The 21,761-nt window shown below is 30.6% G+C and overlaps 6 protein-coding genes across 9 annotated transcripts; 2 read left to right on the forward strand and 4 right to left on the reverse strand.

Moving 5' to 3' along the window:
- Positions 1–27: 27 nt before the first annotated feature.
- On the forward strand, positions 28–1,315 carry LOC114936838 (mitochondrial import inner membrane translocase subunit Tim13). Its single transcript, XM_029310162.2, has 3 exons — positions 28–288; positions 412–480; positions 727–1,315. Exons 1-3 carry the CDS (start codon positions 184–186, stop codon positions 823–825), a joined length of 273 nt encoding a protein of 90 aa, XP_029165995.1. The 5' UTR covers positions 28–183; the 3' UTR covers positions 826–1,315.
- On the reverse strand, positions 1,258–6,696 carry LOC114936837 (uncharacterized). 2 transcript variants are annotated; one of them, XM_029310160.2, is made up of 6 exons: positions 6,505–6,696; positions 6,289–6,342; positions 5,655–5,924; positions 4,711–5,500; positions 4,384–4,592; positions 1,258–4,244 (listed from the first exon to the last, which is right to left on the reverse strand). In XM_029310160.2, the coding sequence occupies exons 1-6, from the start codon at positions 6,598–6,600 to the stop codon at positions 4,176–4,178; spliced, it is 1,488 nt and encodes a 495-aa protein (XP_029165993.1). In that variant the 5' UTR covers positions 6,601–6,696; the 3' UTR covers positions 1,258–4,175. The 2 variants fall into 2 exon arrangements, with proteins under 2 accessions (XP_029165993.1, XP_029165994.1); XM_029310161.2 differs by having other exon boundaries at positions 6,452–6,517.
- Positions 6,697–7,015: 319 nt separating this feature from the next.
- LOC114936885 (EEF1A lysine methyltransferase 1) lies at positions 7,016–8,795 on the reverse strand. Of its 3 annotated transcripts, none has more exons than XM_029310225.2 (6): positions 8,535–8,795; positions 8,291–8,445; positions 7,972–8,161; positions 7,740–7,887; positions 7,434–7,643; positions 7,016–7,338 (listed from the first exon to the last, which is right to left on the reverse strand). In XM_029310225.2, exons 3-6 carry the CDS (start codon positions 8,131–8,133, stop codon positions 7,205–7,207), a joined length of 654 nt encoding a protein of 217 aa, XP_029166058.1. In that variant the 5' UTR covers positions 8,134–8,161; positions 8,291–8,445; positions 8,535–8,795; the 3' UTR covers positions 7,016–7,204. The 3 variants fall into 3 exon arrangements, with proteins under 3 accessions (XP_029166058.1, XP_029166059.1, XP_029166057.1); XM_029310226.2 differs by having other exon boundaries at positions 8,522–8,795; XM_029310224.2 differs by having other exon boundaries at positions 8,291–8,795.
- Positions 8,796–8,922: 127 nt separating this feature from the next.
- GlnRS (Glutaminyl-tRNA synthetase) lies at positions 8,923–13,076 on the forward strand. Its single transcript, XM_029310223.2, has 10 exons — positions 8,923–9,155; positions 9,928–10,232; positions 10,385–10,593; positions 10,684–10,930; positions 11,053–11,350; positions 11,437–11,816; positions 11,904–12,222; positions 12,303–12,523; positions 12,616–12,814; positions 12,887–13,076. The coding sequence occupies exons 1-10, from the start codon at positions 9,033–9,035 to the stop codon at positions 12,935–12,937; spliced, it is 2,352 nt and encodes a 783-aa protein (XP_029166056.2). The 5' UTR covers positions 8,923–9,032; the 3' UTR covers positions 12,938–13,076.
- A 766-nt stretch (positions 13,077–13,842) lies between these two features.
- On the reverse strand, positions 13,843–15,006 carry LOC114936878 (parkin coregulated gene protein homolog). The gene is made up of 4 exons (XM_029310216.2): positions 14,770–15,006; positions 14,365–14,683; positions 14,151–14,300; positions 13,843–14,087 (listed from the first exon to the last, which is right to left on the reverse strand). Exons 1-4 carry the CDS (start codon positions 14,872–14,874, stop codon positions 13,924–13,926), a joined length of 738 nt encoding a protein of 245 aa, XP_029166049.1. The 5' UTR covers positions 14,875–15,006; the 3' UTR covers positions 13,843–13,923.
- Positions 15,007–15,076: 70 nt separating this feature from the next.
- On the reverse strand, positions 15,077–21,587 carry LOC114936829 (DNA-directed RNA polymerase III subunit RPC1-like). Its single transcript, XM_085487197.1, has 20 exons — positions 21,440–21,587; positions 21,177–21,312; positions 20,949–21,098; positions 20,520–20,867; positions 20,115–20,441; positions 19,899–20,036; positions 19,614–19,817; positions 19,303–19,539; positions 18,881–19,211; positions 18,549–18,798; positions 18,243–18,472; positions 17,796–18,146; positions 17,552–17,720; positions 17,120–17,459; positions 16,846–17,033; positions 16,605–16,752; positions 16,124–16,276; positions 15,847–16,047; positions 15,548–15,682; positions 15,077–15,429 (listed from the first exon to the last, which is right to left on the reverse strand). The coding sequence occupies exons 1-20, from the start codon at positions 21,481–21,483 to the stop codon at positions 15,307–15,309; spliced, it is 4,203 nt and encodes a 1,400-aa protein (XP_085343323.1). The 5' UTR covers positions 21,484–21,587; the 3' UTR covers positions 15,077–15,306.
- Positions 21,588–21,761: the final 174 nt, after the last annotated feature.

Raw genomic sequence — 21,761 nt, forward strand, 5'->3', positions numbered from 1 at the left:
GAAGATTCATGTAAACGGGGACTTGAGGCGAACCTCACGTGCTCTCGCTTGTGCGGCTGGGAAGGTGAGGTTAGATGCGAGTCGTAAAGGTCCTGTGTTGCGGACGATCACAGGACTCTTACAAAATTTTATTCTTGTCATTCGATATAACTTCCCTCTTCTCCGTTCCGCAAAATTTCGAGAATGGACGCGTTGGCGCCGGGAAATTTGACGGGCTCGCAGCGAGAAGAGTTGATGCAGCAAGTGAAACATCAGATGGCAATCGCCAATGCTCAGGAACTGCTCACGGTATCTTCAATACATTTACATTTTCGAATAGAATTTTTTAATCATCGATAACGATATCGTTATCCCACGTAGTTGATCTCAGGCTGACGAAATATTGCATGTTTTTTTTATGTATATTTTCAGAGAATTACGGAAAAATGTTTTAAAAAATGTATAAGCAAGCCGGGCACTTCGCTGGACACTTCAGAACAGGTAAATTGTCACAAGAATAAAAAGGTCTTCTACAAATCTTCCTCGTTAGAATTAAATTCGATAGAAATTTCGAAAGATTTTTTTGCAATAATAGAATTGATTTTAAACTTTGAAGATTACACATTTATTCCTTTTAAACCATGAATCTTTATTATCAACTCTTCTGAAATGACATATCGATACATTTGATTCTCATTTAGATTAATGATATTTGTCATCTTAATTAATTGGTTGATTTGCTTACAGAAATGCATAGCAATGTGTATGGATCGATACATGGACTCTTTTAATCTTATATCAAAAACGTATAGTGAACGAATCCAAAGAGAGCGTAATAGACTGTAAATATGAAAATTTATGAAAATATATTGTTATTTGGTATCCATACTGTCATTTAATGGCACAATCAATGGGTCATATAGTGTTCATTAGTTATTACAGACATACTTTTTTTATACAAAATTCATGCAAAAAGTATGAGGTTCACAAACAAAACGAAAAAAAATACATTATTATTTTTCACATGAGAAATTGATTGAAATATACTATTGTAAATTATGTATAATACAATTAAAGTACACTTGTAATATAACATTGCTATCTATAATTAAAAAGTACAGAAACTCAGTTACTTACAAAGTGTATAATTACATATTTTACATAGTGATAAAAATATATTTGTTAATGCTGTAAAGAAATACTCTGCCTATCGTTATAACAATTGTAATAGAATAAATTGTCTTTATAGGAGTGTAAATTAATGAAAAAAAGCTAGACTATTGCAAAAGAGAAAAATCTTTATAAAATAAATAACATATACATGTGTGTGAATACATATTATTACATCATTATTTGAAAATCATAAATAAGTAACATAGGTGTTTTGTAAAACCCACAGTATTCTTATATATTTTTGCATTCTTTATAATTATCTCATACACACTAAAAGGCACGGTATAGCTACCAATGTTTCAACGTGGTTACAAAATAATTATCTGCGACCATGATATTGTAGAGAAGTACTGTATAAAGCAGATTATTATCATTAATACTTCATTCGCGTGAAATTTCAAACTGTGGATTATGAATAACTATGACTACGGTTACCTATTTATCTACCCCGAAAATATCGAGCTTGTCACTCCATTAAATGTGCATTTAAACACCACTGTGTGTCATATATCTACATACATTTTCCGTAATAAAATTATTACTTGATTTAATATATTACTTGTGTGTCGGATATGTTCTTCTCATAAAAGCTGCATCAAACAACAGTATATCAAAAAGAAGATATCAATGATCCCCGAGTATAAATAAATACAGTCAAAAGCACATTACAGAAAGTATTGCAAATAGTTTGCATGTCTATAGCATCTTTTAAAATTTAATCATAGTATTTTTTAGATATTTATGTTACAAGTAAATCGGAAGAAATGCATATATATATATATATATTTTTTTTTTTTAAATCAAAGAAAAACAAAAAGAAAAGAGATATATAAGCAACATATAGTCTAAATATACTGCTGTCCTATAATTAAATGAAGTCTTGAAAAGAGAGAAGTCATAAATAGAGATGTTCACATATACCCTGCCATCAGTTTCGTTAATTTTAAGAACTTCTTGTGTGTTGTTTCGAAAATTTAAAACCTATGTAATTGTTCTTGCAGTGAATATATAAAATGCTCCTTAAATTACACTCTTACAATCTATGATGCGAAATACTTATCCTGTAAACGTGCTTGCTAATGGTAACAATGCAACAACTATCTTAGTAACAATGGAATGTATCTATCTTCTAGATTATACAGAGTGTAGGAATGTTCAAATGCAGTCCTGAAACCAGTTCTTTGTAAAATTATTGTGTACCGATAATAGAATGTAACCACGCTGATTGGCCACAGGAATATACCTGTTTGTTTTCTCTTTAACATATAATTATCGGGATAAACGGCAGTTCGAACTAAGCTATTCCGTTACTGTGTATGAGTGATCGCTATCAAAATAAACATTTATCTCGCAACATTTATGTGTTAAATATGATATTTTATAAATATATATATATATATATATATATATATATATATATATATATAGCAATATAATTAAATACAGTATTGTACAGGTATGTAGTAAAAATGCTGCAAGTATTTGAGCACAATATTTCTTTGATAATTCGTCATTAACACCTAAATTGTTTTGTGACGAATACTGTCCCTCTATTCGGTTTTTCTGTTGAATTAAAAGTTGCTTAAATGACGGAATTTCTTCGTTCGAACCAGACATAATTTCTAATATCGATAATATTACTAATCATCAATGAAAATTCTTTGTGTAAAGCTGGCTGGCTATACATTTTTTACAAAAAGATTTTGATTTGTCAAGCATTTAATTGATCCACCTTGAGTTGTACTTAGTTATTGCATCTTATATGGAAAAGTCACAAAATAGTCCGCATTAAATGTTTTTTTCTCTTTAAGTGAAGATGGAATTAATGTTCTAATTAATCTCTTCCGAAAATTAATGTTCTAATCTATAGCTTTTGCTAATTACAATTTCCTGCAAATCATAGATGCAAGAAATTATATAAGCACTTAATCTTTTTTTTCTTTTTTCTTAGATAATGTTAACTCTCATAAATAAGCTTTTCGCTTCAAACACTTAGCACCATTATGTTCGAAAAAATAATTTGATGGATTTTTTAGGCAATCCATTTCTAGACGGACGATTTCCTGATATTGTTACAATATCATATCTTTACAAAAATGAGGTAATGGACAACGTTCAGTCATAAAATTAAGGACAAAGATATTTCAATAAACACAACAAAATACTAAGAGATTTTCTATAAAAAAAGAAGAAAAAAAGAAAACTAAAACTAAATTACTAAAGAAGCAGTAACTCTCACGTTTGACTCTTCTCTAATATTTAAATTATGATAACATTTGTGTAATATGCTTGTACAAGTAATAATACTAGGCATATTTTTTTACACAACGTAGAAGGTAGCCTGTCTGAAATTCAATGAAATAGATTTATTTCAATATATTCAACATTGTCAATATTATTTCTTTTATAAAAATATAAAATAAAAACTTTAAAAATATTACGAATTTCTTTCATAATTACATAATAACAATTTAATACAATTTCACATATTTTTTTCTCTTTTTAATTAGTACTATAATGAATACTGTAATAAAGACTTTTTACACAATAAATAATAATAAAAAATACATTGTGTGTGTGTGTGTGTGTGTGTTTATTAATAACAGAAATGATGATTATTATTTCTTTTTTAATTATGTAATATTTTAATATTTCGGACAACCTTTGAAAAAGATTGATGATACTTGTTTGAATATATCTATTGTTATTGTAAACTATGACAATTTCGGAACATTGCTTATTTTTACAAACTGTACAAAAATATCATCATCTGTTGAAATGTGCATTCAGACATTTTCCTTCTACGTTCCTTTTTGCAGCGCAACTTATAAGTATTGAGCCACAGCTTGGCAGTGCCTTTGTCAGAAACTATGAATTCTCAATTCTGCAAACTCTTAGTAGACGGCATGGATATTCGCGATTCCCTAATAGAGTATCGATCTCATCAATGTTACATACAAGAGTAACATCTTTTTTAAAATTCTTACAAGAACTTGTAGCGACGATTGAAAATTACATCTCTTCTATGTATAATCCGCGGTAATACCAGCCGTAAAGTTTGATATATTCTTATCTGTATTCGTATCTTCGAGCTAAAATATAACGATTCTATATGTATATAGTTACGTAATTCATGCGAGAGAAAAATATATATGCAGTTGCAGTTGTAACAGTGTCATTTCCCCCCTTTTCCTCTCTGTGATCGCGTCAATTTAAATTTAATTTACTTACGCAGGAAGTACTACTTAAGATTTCGTCAATTTCTTCGATTTCTTCGCTTATATCTTCACTACGGGCACTTTGAGATTTTTCCTCTTTCTTCATTCGTAACTTGACTGGGCTATCTGTCTTGTCTGGCTCCTTACAGGGACTTTGTTCGTTCGCACTACCTGATGCAGATGACACAAAGTCCTCTTCATAATTATCTATGACATCTGCAGCTGTTAAAATGTATCTTTTTAATATTTTTGCAAAGTTATAAGAAAATTAGCATGTTGCATATTATATGGAAAAAAATGTATATATATAATGTATTATTAATATATTTTTATAACTTACCAAGACCAATATTCATTAATTCCTTCAAATCGTTAATATTGGCCTTTCTACCATTCAATGGCGGCAAATCGCTGAATATAGAATTAGTTTTTTGATTTATAGTTGGCAAGCTTTCTAGAAAAGGCTTGGCTTCATTCATTGTACTAACGATCTTGTGCTCACCGCCGACGATAATCTCGTCAAAATATACAGTTTTGCCAAAGTTGTTTCCCGCGTTAATCGGTCTCTTACTTTGTACATTATTTTCTAAGCTTAGCTCCAAACTATTTATACTGTTTTGCTTAGTTATATCCTTTTGATTTGCTTGCGTATCGATTACTATTGATTCATCGAACTTAATTAAGGATTCGGATTTGTTGAATGGATTTATTCGATTTGACATAATATTATCAGTCTCCTGTGCCACATCGTTCGTCGTCGTGCTTGCGCCATGTAGACTTGTGGTGCTTTTATCAAAATTTATATTATTGTTCCTGTTACCTTCAATTCCATCAATGTCTGTTGTGTTCTCCCTGAGAGAAAAAGATTGACGCTTATCACAATCTGATGTATCTGTTAGAATGTCGGTGCTGGTCGGCGGATCTTTGCATTTCTTGTCCGTTATTGTCACGTTTATTGGAACTTTCGGACTCTGTTCGGAGATACTCTCCAGTTTCTCAGAAAAATCATTGTCATTTGACGACGATACGGATTCATTGTGTATGATTTTGGGAACAGACACTTCAAACGTCGCGTTCGCAAAATGTGTCGACGTTTCGTCCGTCTCATCGTGTTTCTTGCTACTTTTATTCTGTAAGAAAGACCCCATAATAAATACATAATGCTGAAACATTCATTTTTTTTTAAAGTAACAAAGGTATTACAAATAATCACAAGTGGAATTAAATATTCTGTAATATTATAACTAATTACTTGAAAATAATTGATTCAATTTAAGAAAATACCTTTTGTGAACTATTAAAGGCACCATTGATGCTATTCTTCAAAATTTCCCCCAGCAATGGCTCGGTTGAGTCAATACCTAATTCTTCGCACAATTTATTTCTCCCTACATAGTTATATTCCTTTCCTAAGTATGTCTCTGGGTCATATACAGATATTGTATAGTCAAGACCAAAGTATTCTAGGAACTCCCTAACCAAGGAAAACAATAATTTTCCTTCTGAATTAGACAGGTACTGTTTTACAGTTTTGTTGAGAAGCGGCTCAGGATTCTGGAACATTCAGTTCAAATCTGTTAAATAGTTTCTGATTGTATCACATAGTTCTTTTACAAATTTTTGATAAAAATAAATTTAACTTTTAAAAATCTTTTTACACAAAGATATATTTTTATATTTGAGCAATTTGTACATAAAATTCTATTTGTACATAATTTTCTCTCTCTAGGCAGTTGTAATAAATATATAGTATTTATGAAATATAATATTCTTTGCAAAATAAATGCAATAGATAACAATGTCTACGTATAATTGCATGCATGAAAACTTATTACGGTCCATCGAGCATAAAGAATGTGTGATAAACAGGAAGCTTTCTTTTTTGCACTTTATTGCGGCACGCTCGAACGACACCTACCATTACCGAATCCTGTTCCTCGAGTGCCAGGAACACGCTTGCCCTGAGTTGCGCCTGCGAACATCATAAAAGAGATTTGATCAAACAATTAAAAAAAAGAGAGAATACTATAAATTAACGCGTTCGTTTTTCGCTCTTATTCGTTCCAAAATATACGCCTAACCTACAGAGCATCGGATATTTTTTTTTTCGCGACATAGTTTTCCCAGGACGCACCCGTATTTTAGGGAGGACGCCGTTATTCTCCAGGGTCTGGACCACTAAGTCCCGTAATTCAGTATCCTCCTCCATCGAGATGTTCCCGTCTATCATGATTACAAATAAAAAAAAATGCGCCAACGAACACTCAAGAGATGTAAATATTTACGCTTTCCATCGCGTGTCTACTTTTTCGCGGATGCAACTATGTTTAGGGATCTTTTATCTTCTCGTAATCTAGGGAATTTTCTTTTTCAATCATACCAAAGATGACGTAATGGCGTCATAATAAATTCAAACAGTTTCGCGCGCATTGGCATTATTTTCTCATATTCTATAATAAAAATTGGTAAAAAATATATATATATATATATATATAAACTGTGTAATAAAAACTGTTATACATATATATATAGGAAAAAACAATATTTTGTCCGGGATGTAACTCGATATATATATACATATCCATCCATTTTTATCTTTCTGTTTTCCTGCATAAATACAACTTATTGTATAAACGAAAATATCATTAACAAAATAATAAGTTTATTAAGTATCAGTTGACTACATTAATTAAATCCATTCATATCGATTCTCTTCAGAAATAAACTTATTAGTTTACTAACATTTATGATATATTGAAAATATATCTTTCTTTGGTACTGTTCTCAAAATATAATATTGTTAATTATTCCACTTAATACTGTGTATTTTACGCTTATTCCAAAGTTTTATCAAAATCGAAATTTGAGAAGCAGCAAAATTCATTCGCCAAATTGTTTCTGTGACCTGGAATAAAGTCACATTTTTTTATGTCTAACAGTTTTTCCACCAATTCTGTCATCACAGCTCCTACAAATAAAATTATATTCACTCTTATATTAGCGTATAAGCAATATGCAAACAAAGAATTGAATATGTAATTGTATATATATATATATATATACCTGTACAAAGCACAATGTTTTTCTTTGTTAAAAACTTTATTGTTACTGCAGTTTTAGTTAGACATTCGACTGAAAGAAACGGTGGATCTGCTATGACTAAATCAAACTGACTAGACATATTTTTAGGCACGTTTAGAGGCAATTTGTAATCATACTGTATAAAATCTGTGCCAAATGTCTTGAAACGTTTATCATACTCAAACAGCACAACTGTAATAAAATTAATATATTTATATACTAAAAACTTTTCAACAAATATTACTTACATTATAAATTATGTATAAAGTGTAAATACTAGAGTTGTACCTTGCCTTTTACCGCATTCTTTCTTCAGTTTACTGTAAATTGTTGGACAAGAAATTAAAGCAATTTTTCCATTTGCTGGTGTAGAATTTAATGCACCTCTAACTAAAGCCTGTATTGTTTTATCATCGTACCAAAATTGGCTCAATTGCTATAACATTAATTACATATATTAGTTTTTTAGAAAATCAAAAATATCATATATTAATGTGCATATACATTATCATTCACTCACCCAATTCTCATCAAACAAAATATCTGGTATCTGCTCTTCCTTATTGTTAACTAAATGTTCCAGCAAATTATTTTGTTGTTCGTATTTTTCCTTGAGAAATTCTTGTAGTACAGCAAGCGTGCTCGAACTTAATTGTGGTTGTTCCTCATCGCTTTCACACATTGTTCACAATTAATGTGTAGAAATATTTCTACACATAAAAAATTAGAAATAAAAATAATTATACAAGATCAATCTATTGAAAAATTCGAGTGATATATGTAGAGATCAAATTAAATAATTATTTCCCATACTTTTACACGTTGAATCTTTTACATACCGTTTACTTATTAAGATAATTAATTTGCTGTGTTATTCAATGAAAATGATGAAAATCGACTTGTGCATATATTTATAGACCAAATTTCTTGACTATTAATCTACTCTTTAATTTTCCACTTTTAAGATTTCTCTGCAATAACCTTTTCTCTCCTTCTAAAATATAATTGTTTTACAAAAAAATGTGTACATAAAATCTCTTACAAAGAGAAGTGGTAATAATTATATATACAAATTATATATACATATATATATGTATGTATATAAATAGAAGCAAACTTTGTCGGGATCTTTTCATGGCTGGCACACGCTGTAAATTTAGAAATAAAATCAATGGCGTTAGTTGCATAATGCAATCGTTCCATTTGAAAATGACCAATCGAAACAAAAAGGGGCAAAGGTTTCCTTCACTCTAATTGGTCGATCAAATGCTCCGAAATTTTCGGTGACGTCAAACGGAACGCATTCCGCTTCCCGTGCATGTGCAGAAATGACAGCTGTCAAAATAGTCGCGGTGACACAAGGGGGTTCTCGGTTCTCTTCGGATAGACTCGGCTGTATATTGTATCGGGATTGATGGATAATTTCCCGATTATATCCGAGCCATGTCGAAATATACCGAAGTTTGCCGATGCCCTCATCTTGTAGAAAAGAGGTTATAATGCACGTGGCTGTGATCCTATGATCGGGTGTGATCGTTTTCTATTCGATAACGTTTTATTTTCTAAATAAGAAGAAATAAAATGTCGGCGGGAAACGAGGACGATGTGAAACTATTCCAAACGATTGGCCTGACCGAGCAGAAGGCTAAGGAAACTTTAAAAAATGCGAATGTCACAAAGAATCTCAAACTCGCGATAGATGAGGTTAGCAGACTGATTACCGGTTGATTTTATAATAATAGAATCTTAAATCTGGTCTAAATTGTATTTTTCGAATTAAATTTGAAAATAATAATAACAATTAAATTAAAAAATAATTTTTTTGTAAAAAAAAGATCTAAAATTTTATGTTCTTGCATCATTGTTTTTTTCTTAGATAGTGCAATTGCATCATACTCAGAGATTAAGATATCTTAATCTCTTAAAATATGTAAACATTTTAAAGATATTTAAGAAATATAAGACTGTTAAAGATGCCTTTGAGATGTTTTTTAGACACATAAGTTAATCTATTTTTTAGTATTAATTTTAATTATGAATTCTTAATAAATGTATAAAAAAATTTTTAATATCTAAGATATCTTATAGAGACTTTTATAATATGTTATCTTACAGAGACTTTTATAATATGTTGTCTGTGTATTTTTAACATTAACTATGAACCTAATTTTTAATTTTGTAACACATTCCCTACTATATGTGTTGAATATACTTAATGAAAACTGAACTGTGTTGTTAGACTTATAATTTTATTTCAAATATTATAAAAATTTCTATCTGTATTCTGTAAAGTATTTTAAATGTACTTTTTTGATAATGAATTTTATACTCTTGTATATATTATAAGCAAAATTATTAATTTGACAATATAGAATGTTTCCAATTCATGCGACATAAATGGAAAGTCATCAGTCTGACATACATTACAAGAGAAAAAAATATATACATATATTACAAATTTATTTAACACTTACAGGCTAACAAAAAGGGTCCTATTTCTCATGATGCTGGCATTTTACTATATCATCTGGCTTCTAAAATTAAAAATCAGGTTGCAGAGAAGATACCATTTGTTACTAATTATGTAGTTGAAAAGAAGCTGGATACTGTGCAGAGAGTTGATGCTGCATTGAATTATCTATTGACTAATGTGAATAATGCTTTTAACATAGAAGAATTTGAAGAGTTTTGTGGTATAGGAGTGGTGGTTTCACCTGAACAGATAGAAGAGGAAGTTGAGAAAATCATCAAGGCACATGAAAATGAGATACTGGAAAAGAGGTGAATAAAACATTAAAAAAGTGCAGATTATTTAAAGTTCATTTCCAATAACATGTATACATTATATTTAAATGAAAATTTTAACATGAAAAAAAGCAATGTTGTATTATCATAATTAATTACAATTTTATGTTACATTTTTATTGAAATAGGTACCGCTTTAACTCTGGTCCACTCATGCAAAAAGTACGAAATATTTTGAAATGGGCAGATGGTAAAATGGTAAAAAATGAATTTGATGTCCAACTTCTCTATTTATTAGGTCCAAAAACTGAAACTGATCTCATACCAGTGTCTAAAGTAAAACAGCCAAAGGATAAGCAAACAAAAGCTGTCAATAAATCTGAAATTGTAAATGAAGGTGAGCTGTAATATTTGTGTATTATGTTAAAAAATGTTGGATATCCATCTTTAGAATTACAAATTTTCTATTTGTTTGTTAAAATTTTAGGACAAAAAGCATCAAATGGTGAAAAGATAGAAGCACAAACTATAAGTGAACTCATGAAGAATAAGATTCACTTTCATAAACCTGGGGAAAATTATAAAACTGAAGGATATATTGTAACACCAAACACACATCATCTGTTAGAAGAACACTTGAAAGCTACTGGTGGTAAAGTAATAACCAGATTTCCACCTGAGCCTAATGGAATTTTACATATTGGACATGCAAAAGCTATCAACATCAATTTCGGGTATGTGACATTTGCAAACTGATTATATATTATAATATATAATATCTATTATAAGATGTAACATATTTCTTTATAATATAATAAAGAATATTATAATATAATAAAGAAAATTAATCTCATAGATATGCTGCTGCATATGATGGAATATGTTATTTGCGATATGATGATACAAATCCTGAAAAGGAAGAGGAGAAATTTTTCGTTGGGATACGAGAAATGGTGGAATGGCTTGGTTACAAACCTGCTATGATCACACACTCATCTGACTACTTCGAGCAACTGTACAAATGGGCTGTGGAACTTATAAAGAAAGATTTAGCCTATGTTTGTCATCAATCCAGCGAAGAAATAAAAGGTTTCAATCCACCACCGAGTCCTTGGCGTAACAGGCCAATCGCAGAGAGCTTACAACTGTTTAATGTAATAAGGAAATATTCATCTCAAGCGGATTTTCTTGATTCCCATATATTCGTCTATTTTATCTCTCTCTCTCTTTTTTTTAATAGGATATGAAAGATGGTTTATTGGAAGAGGGAGAAGCAACTTTACGTTTGAAAGTGACTCTAGAGGAAGGCAAGCAGGATCCTGTTGCATATAGAATAAAATATTCACCGCATCATCGAACTGGTGACCAATGGTGCATTTATCCCACTTATGATTACACTCATTGCTTGTGCGACAGCATTGAAAATATCACTCATTCTCTCTGTACAAAGGAATTCCAATCGCGAAGATCATCTTATTATTGGCTTTGCAACGTTTTGGACGTTTATTGTCCCGTACAATGGGAATACGGACGATTAAATGTTAATTATACTGTAGTTTCTAAAAGAAAAATTGCCAAATTAATAGAAGAAGGAATAGTATCAGATTGGGATGATCCCAGGTACAGAATAATATAAAAATAAAATAAATAGTAATAGATTTCTATTTTACTAATAATATTAATGTTATATATATAATTTTTTTACAGATTGTTTACATTGAGTGCACTACGTAGACGTGGATTTCCACCAGAAGCTATAAATAATTTCTGTGCTCAAATGGGTGTAACTGGTGCACAAGCGACCGTCGATCCTGCAGTGTTGGAAGCAATTGTAAGGGATGTCCTGAATCTTACAGCTCCGCGATTTATGGTTGTTCTAGAGCCTATTAAAGTGACTATAAAAAATTTCCCTCAAGATAAAGCCATAAAATTGACTGTACCCAATTTCCCCAACGAACCAGAGAAGGGACATCATGAAATCACATTCGACGAAATCCTGTATATAGAAGCCTCGGACTTTAAGGAAGTATGCAATATATATATTTATCTTTTTCCTAAAAATTTGTTCTATTCATAATTTTATTAAAATACATGTTTGTGTCGTAGATTGAAGAGAAAGGCTTTAGACGCTTGACGCCGAAACAATCTGTAGGTTTGAAGCACGCAGGCATTGTAGTAACGTTTGAAACTATAGAGAAAGATGCCGGTGGCAACATTATAAACATAACAGTTAGACAAGAGCCTGTTTCAGAAAACAATAAACCAAAGGCGTTTATACATTGGGTGTCTCATCCAGTTTTGGCATCTGTTAGGCTGTATGAGCGTTTGTGAGTAATGACATTTTTCAAATTATTAACTATTAAAACATTACTTGAGAATTTTAATATGATTAAAATATTTTTAATGTTTTAATTATTAGATTCAAACATAAAAATCCTGAAGATACAAATGAAATACCCAATGGATTTTTAAGTGATATTAACCCTACCAGTAAAAAGGAAGTTGTAGCATACATGGATGATAGTTTAGCTAAAATGGTAAAAGTGTATGAATATGATAAGTTTCAATTCGAACGTATAGGTTTCTTTTCAGTCGATCCTGATAGCAAGCTTAGCAGGGTAAATATATATGTCCAAAAAATTAAATAATACATATACATTGTATTAACATTCTTTTTTTTATTATTTCAGCTTGTTTTTAATCGCACTGTAACATTGAAAGAAGATGCAGGAAAGATATAAATATATTTCTAGAATTTTTTTTTCACGAACACCAGAAAAAAATATTAACTCTACTACTTTTGTTCTTCTTTTTATACTATTTATAAAATATGAACAAAAAATATATGCTTTATGACAATAAATAAGTTTATTTTTATTATTTCATAAATTTTGTTCTTTTTTAATCAATTTTATATATATATATTTCATGTTATTTAGTTTTCAATTTTAATTTGTAAATTAATAAATATAATAAATATTTCATCTTTTATTTCTATAAAATATATATATATATATATATATATATATTTTTTTTTTATTTATATTATGTGTTCCTAGTGTTTTCTGTTATCTAAATAAAATTATATAGATTATCTAGATAAAATTTTGGCGTCATCTTATCTTTATATAGATAATAAAAATATGTATTATCTATATCTGTGTGCATCTTAGATAAAAAAATGTTAAGAATAATATTCAGATAATTTGGTTTATATATATATATATATATATATATATATATATATATATATATATAGAGTCATAAGACATAAAAATACTTAAATAGCAGAATTTGAGCAATAAGCAATAAAAACTTACAAATAAAAATATAAATATATTTTTTATATCTTTTTCATAATTTACATTTTTTTATAACTGTGTTTATATAAGTACTTTTAAAAATAATATCTGAAAGTTATCTAGATGAATCGCCATATAATTTTATCTTTTATCTAGATATATTTAAAAAATTATCTTTATTTTATCTAAGATAAATTTACAAATGTTTATCTCATCTTTATTTAGCTAATTTAAAAATCATCTAAGCACAACACTGTGTTCCTATATTATATATATATATATATATATATATATATATATATATATATATCACACATATATTAAATTGAATTTTTTATGTGCACTTTAATAATCTTCATTTACAAATATTGAATAAATCTGTTTAATATATGGATTGCAGTGCCATTTTCTATTAAAATCCACATCTATTTATTCATTATACAAGATTCATAAGTAGGGACCATATATTTGATATTTATAAAAGCATCTTCACCACCATAGCTTTCCAATACTTCAAGCGTTTCTTGTATAATATCTGCTACATTCTCTCCTCTCTGTTGAGAATAATCAATACCCTCTCCAAGGTTCACTAGAGAATCACCAGAGATTTAATTTTTATTTTTATTTATAAAAAATAAAGATATCTACTCACGATTTTTGTCTTTGAGTAAATTAGGAATAGGCAAAATTTGCCTAAAATATGGAACCAAAGCTTCACCAACACAATCTGCTGAACGTACTAAACGTTGAAGTGCTTTCATGGTGGTGCAAATTATCTCAGGCATTCTTGTGTTCAAAGCATCTAAAATATTTTTTTTCAATAATAATATTAACTATCCTTTCAAATTAATTCATATAAGATTTACTCTTGATAGGTATGATGAGTTGAGGAACAACAGGTAATATTTTTGGGCCACCATTTTCCAACATATCCGATATTCCTTGCTCCACTAGAAATTTATACGGTTGTTCTGTTTCTGTTAATCCATCGAAGAACATTGGCAAATAATGATGAAAATCCAAGTTTTCTATATCTACTTTCCAATTAATTTTCTGACCATAGCCATCGTTTTCCAAGGAGATGGGAAAAACGCCGCGTTTGTAGAACTTTCGGAAAGTCGATGGTTTTGGTGGACGAGGTTTGTACAATCCGCATGGTGGTGGTTTTGGAACAACGGTATTTTCCTGCATCAAAATTGACATCGTATTGTCGTATATTACGTTCATTCCTTATATATATCATCACTGTTACTTTGCAATATGCGCGTCACCTGCAGAGCTTGTATAGTGAAAGCAGGAACGACTCGTGGCTTCCTCTTTTTGTATCTTGGTATATCTTTTCGAATCTCCGTCCAAAACTCCTTTTCATTTACCATCTCGATTATCACTTTGTTGCTCGGTATGCAAATTACACATTTAACATTTTATTCTTATATTACAACAGATTACAAATACGAGGCAGATTTAGATCAAACAATCTGTAATCTGTCTCCTAGCAACTCTCAATATCTGGTTATGCTCATATATGTATGACTTAAAAAAAGAGAATATGCAATATTTTTAATAAAAAAGTAAATGTTGCATTGCAAAATTTATAATTTTATTTAACTTATACATCAGCAAATCAAATAAAATTAAAGTTGATCATTTAGCAAAAGGATTTTTTTGTTAATAAATAACAAATCTTTGTTTCCATAAAACAGATTTTATATATATGTATGTCATATATATATATAATTTATATATATATATATATATATATCTTATCATATCAATGTCTTATATGTGTATATCTTATCATATCATAATTAAGACGTCTGTAGCACTGGACGCGGTCGTATTCGCGTAAGTCGTTTTCCAGAATGGAATTGCTTGTGAAATTGTGGATTGTCAAAGAGAAGTTCCCTCTTTTGTGGTTCATATTTATCTGCTGTGTTTAATCATTAAGGAAATTAATGCATATATTAAATGTACGAGTGTATATATCTATTTTGGAAGAAAAATGTAAATAAAAAATATATATATTACGACTATAATATAAAAAGGATATTTGTTAAGTAATTTAAACATTCCTGTGCCCACTGGAATTGGAATACCCATTATTATCGATTCTGACACGCCGCATATAGTGTCTTTCTGTCCATAATAAGCTGAATCAAATAGATGATCTGACGTTTTCTCAAACTGTAACAGACAACTCATTTGCAAAAGGCGTTTCCACATTTCTTTAAAATTCCGTTTAGATTATAGAACAAAAAAAAGCTAATAAAAGAGCTTAATTTGAAAATTATTATATTAAAAAAAATGCATATAAATATATTGTAAAGTAATAAAGTGAAAAATTTTACCGATGCTAGGTTTAAAACTGATTCTTTCATCTTGTCTAAACCTTGTCTTGTAATACCAAGCACTTCTCCTCTACTCGTCATTAAATCTGCTAAAAGTATTAGATGTCGACGATCAATACTGATTCCGTGATTTTCCATTACTGATTTGATTTCTGACATGATAGTTGTTCTTGCCGCTTCTATTCCGAGTGTTTTAAAAACCTAAAACAAATACTCATAAATATATTCCATTTTTTTAATATTTAATATGATTTATTTTTGGTTTCTCTGAACTTACTTCTATTGTATTATTCGATGTCGTTTTTGTACCGAGGATTCCAGATGTTGCCATAACTTCCCTAAAATTATCTCCTTCCACTAATAATTTCCATTTCCTTTTCCCTTCAGCCATTTCATCATGTACAACAACTCTAGAAATTGATGGCATGCCCTGTAATGAATAAAAATATTTTAAATATGTAAAATATATAGACTCCTTTATAAAAAATTTTAAATGAGAATATTTAGGCAATAAGAATCTATCTAAAAGTGAAATTTACTATTATCATGGGTAATGCACTTTAAATATTGTATTACTCAATTATTAAAATGTTTGACGATTCATATAATCTAAATATTTTCTTACTTAAGTTTTAAATATTTTTTATATATATTATACAAATTAGTGAGATTATATCACTGCATCTTATTAATACATATGTATATCTATTATCTATTAATATGTAAAAAATTACACAAATATATAAACATTTTATTACCTTCACAATAATTTTTGGAAGAACCTCCATCAATCGACGAAACGGAAAACTAGAATTCTCCTTTTGTCTAGTTAGTGAAATAATAATAGTTGAATCGTCTTTTACACGCACATTTTTTGAAGTTAGTCTCAACTTTGATGTGCAAAGTCTAAAATAATAAATTATTTTTCATTACTCGGATTACTCCTTTTTGCATACCTAAAGAATGCTATTAATTTAAGTCTCCAAATAAAATACTTACATATAACTGATAGAATAAACGTTCACTTCTAATTTTAATAATTTTATCTTCTCCAAGTTTAATTTTATCCTAATAAAATATCCGTCGTGTGTATATACTTGTTCAATAAGTTCCGTTACATCTTTTAGTGTCGTCTTCTGAATTCTCGCCTTCACTCGTTCGGCACCTTCAAGATCCATACCGTCAACCTGCAAGGAAAAAAAGATTACATTAAGATTAAGATGCATAATTGATATAGAAAAAACACAGCATGCGCTCGAAATAACACATTTACCAATGTCGCTATTATAATGGGAGTACTGATCTTCGGGCTCGCATTGATAATCTCCTTAATACGCGGCACACCTTGAGTGATGTTCATAGACGCTACACCGGCAAAGTGAAATGTTTTAAGAGTCATCTGGGTTCCTGGCTCGCCGATACTTTGCGCGGCAAGGGCACCCACAGTCGTGCCTGGTTCTATCACGGCTCTCATGTATTTCTCCTTGCACGTGTGAATAAATTCCACCAATTGTGAAAGGGTGAAACGTTCGAGTTGCTGGACCACCGGTGAATTCGACTTAATGTTCTGCCGATAACGCGCTATCTTCCGCGCCACCGTTTTCAAGAACTCGCTGCAAAAATAAGAGAGACATTGTAACATTTAATTTATTAAATCTGTATGCGAAATTTGCAAGATCTATTATATATTTATCGTCGCGCTTACATCAATTCCATCTTGAATTCGTCACTCAAGCACTCGTACTCCTCGGTAGATAGCATGTCCTCTGCGGCGCTCATCACGCTAACAGCATCTAAAGGCTCTTCGTTCTTATAAGGCAACTTTGCTCTCACATGATCATATACTCTTTTGTAGTCCACCGGACAGTCTTTACCTGTAGATGCAGAATAGCAGTGCTCAGTATCCTATTATAAAAGTTTGTACAAAATATATAACAATGTTGACAAACCTTCCATGTATGTAGGATCCAATTTGTCACCACCATAGCAAATCTGTATGATATCGCGCATCGCATTACGTACTGTCATATCATAGTGAACGCATAGATCTTCTAAACTTTTGATCAATCGTCTCTGCATGTATCCGGTATCCGCAGTTTTGACAGCGGTATCCGTGAGACCCTCTCGACCACCCATCGCGTGAAAGTAAAACTCTTTTGATCCCAAACCGGAGTAAAATGAATTTTTTACAAAGCCTTTAACATCGGGTTTCCTCAATTGTGCTAAAACGTGAGGCAATGCACGATTTTCGAATCCATTCGGCACTCTACGTCCATTGATAGCTTGTTGACCTACACAGGCTGTGAACAATGATATACACACAATGCCATTAAATATCAAAATTATTCATATTGTTAATATATTCATATATTCATATTATTATTAAATATACATACCAATCATTTGAGAAACGTTGATATAACTACCCTTACTCCCACAGAGCGCCATAGTTAAAGGAGTATTGGTACGGTGTAATTCCTTCAAACATGCTTTACCAACGTTATCACGAATAACCGAAAGCTCGTTTAATATCTTCGTTTCCAATGTTTCCTCTATCGTACATCCAGGTTGACAGACGAGTTGATTTTCTTCCATTAGTTGAATGTATTCATCACACTTAGAGTAGCTTTAAGTAAATGAAATTTGAATTAGCTATTTATTTATTTTAAAGCACTGTTTGTTAAATTTTAAATTATTCGTACTGAGTGTTTAACAAAGTTTCTGTGGCTCGTAGAAGACCCTTATTCGCTATAAGATCACTGAGACCGAGAGAAATTCCTCTGTCAAAATTAAAATGATTTGTTAATCTTGTTAAACGCCACATTGCCGTGATTGCAACATCTTCACCCCAGTCACGTAGCAGAATGTAAAATATATTTTGCTTCGATCCGGAACCCAATGTAGATGAATCCATTGCTCCTGCTAAGAGCTCGGAATTGCGAATAATAACATCTGTGGATTGAAAAATTTGATTGTTTTATAAATATTTAATAAATGATTGCAAAAAATAAGATTACTATCGTTTGCAACTTACAAGAATCATTAATACAAAATTCCTCGCCGCTAGTATAAGTCTTGCCCTTTGTCTTTAGATTTGCTTTAACAGGACATTTTGCGGTTGGTCGAATAATCAAACTGAATATTTGCTTGCCAGTCCACAGTTTGACTGGTTTTAGAATTGCTGGTACAGGAAGAATTACATTCGTAGACGCGTCTGGACCAGTCAAGAAACAAAGAGCCAATTTAACTTGGTCTATCCGGAAAAACACATCTTTCTGAGTCAAAAGATATCCACCTGTTATAAAATCTTGGGTTGCAGCTATCAGTAAATCGCCGTTGCGTGGTGTAACTAGATTGGATTTATTCTATAAAAAAAAGATCATATAAAATATATTTCTGAATATTTATATATACTTAACAATTGTAATTAATCGAATTGAGAGCGCTAGAATTTACCGCTAATAGAACCAGCGCTTCTGCTTTCGCTTCCTCGGTCTGTGCAAAATGTATATTCATTTCATCACCGTCAAAATCCGCATTATAAGGCGCACAGCAACATTCATTAAATCTAAACGTTCGATGCTGCAACACTTTAGTTCTGTGCGCCATTATACTTAATTTATGCAAAGACGGTTGTCGATTAAATAGCACCAAATCATCATCCTTGAGATGTCTTTCGACAATATCACCATTCTGCAACATGCATAGTGCAATTAAAAAATCTACATAATCTGTAAAAAAAATTATAGATCATGCTAATATATTACCTGCAAATTTTGAGCGATTTTGTTCCGATTGGCGTATCTAAGATATACTTTATTTTGCGTATTGTTATCGTAATATTGTACATAATTCGCTCCAGGATGTACATCTGGACCATTTCTAACTAATATGCGTAACAATTCGATATTTGAAGGATTAACTTTTTCAGGAAACGTTAAAGTCATCGCAACTTGCATAGGTACACCAACCTGTGTAGGAAGATTCGACATCATAAATGATATATCATGTAATATCACTATTGCATCACATTTGTGCATTGCAATACTTACTTGGTCTATTCTAAGATTCGGATCGGGTGAAATTACTGTACGAGAAGAAAAATCAACACGTTTACCAGACAAATTACCACGAAAACGTCCTTGCTTTCCTTTTAATCTTTGTACCATACCTCTACCAAATTTTTTAGGCTAAAAGAGAATCATGTATATATTATATTATTGAAGAAAAGCAGATCTTTTCGGATGATCATTTTTTAAGAGACTTACTTGCATGTGAGGAGGTATACCAGATATTTCACTGTTGATATAAAGACCACAGTGTAATTGAAGAAAATCCCAATGATCCATGTAACTAATTATATTAACATTATTTTGTCTCTCAATAACATCATTAATAAGAGATATTTCGGACAATTTCATTGTTAGATAGTCTTCATTTGTACCAGCCTTTAAATCAGACAAAGCGCTAGGTCTAATACAAACGGGTGGCACAGGAATCCTAGTTAATATTAAATCTGCTGGCACTGCACATTTAGGATCCATTAGTAACAAATAAACATCACCTACTGGAATTCGGGTGAAAAGTTCTCGAACCTTAAAGAATTAAGTTTATATGTAAATTATAATAAACATGGAAGATATGGAAAGACTTAAAAAAGTTTAAAATCCTACCACATTTGGATATAAATATTGGTCAAATACACTTCTGTAATTTTGTTCTACTACACTCTTAAGCTCTTTGTCATGCTCCATTGCTGGGCCTAACTCGATTAATTTTTCTTGAATAATAGGATCTGTTTTCTTTAAATTCTTATATCTTTCATGTACAATCTTAAGAAAACCTGCTTTTCTAATAGGACCATTATTCGCTTTACAAGTTGGACATGTTGTTTTCTTCTTTGCTTTCTCCCAAATTTGCTTACGCAATGCCTTACGCATTAGATATCCTAGATTTGAAGTTTGTAATTTACGTGTATAAAATGACCTTTCTTCTTCTGTTAACAGAACACGGGCACAATTCTATAAAGATAACATAATTCATTAATATAAGAAGAAAACTGTGTGATAAATCTTAGCAAAAAAATTAGGCAGCAGTATTACCTTGCAAATTGTCTGTAAAATCTGAATGATAGATCTGAAATGGCCTACATGAAAGACTGGCAATTGCAACTCTATATAACCAAAATGGCCTACACAATCCAGCAATGTTTTACCACATGTAGTACATTCATTGCCACTAGAACATACTCCCTGTGAACAAAAGCATTAAATTTTATAGAATTTTTGTCTCTCTTAAAACAGATAAAAATTGTTACAATTCTTGAATACCATGCGTCTGTCAAGTATTCCATACAAAACTGGGGTACGCCCAACATCCTCGTTGTACATATTTTTAGTCACAACTTGCACACTGGCTTGCATAAGCATATTCTGCATGTTGTCTGCTTCGAAAGATATGTGGGAGCTGAATAAAGAGAGCATGTACTATTAGAACATAGGTATTACAGATATATCAAGAATGGTAAATAATATAATTGTTTAAGATATTTTATTCCATTCCTTAATTTTGCAAAATCAATAAATTTACTTACATTTCACTGGCGACATTTTTCTCTCTAAATTGTTCCTTCACCATGGTTATGCTTCTTTCTAATCTTTCTATATGTGTACATACATAAATAATATGATAATTACAGAAGCTGTCATTGTTGATCCATGCTGATGCACACGTGGTTTAGTTCCGCTTTTTTCGCTTCAAATATGGGTCCTTCGGAGCAGAAGATCCTTCGTCCTGATTGGTCGATCAGAGTACGTTCAGAAATCTACCTAAGATAGTAACATTTTTTGATCAATCAGAATAGAGAAATTTTGCTTTTTTTTGTCCAGATTGGTTAATTTAATCCCTAGATATTA

The sequence above is a fragment of the Nylanderia fulva genome, unplaced genomic scaffold, assembly GCF_048542155.1.
Source record: "Nylanderia fulva isolate GAGA-0341 unplaced genomic scaffold, ASM4854215v1 Scaffold11, whole genome shotgun sequence".
Lineage (NCBI taxonomy): Eukaryota > Metazoa > Arthropoda > Insecta > Hymenoptera > Formicidae > Nylanderia > Nylanderia fulva.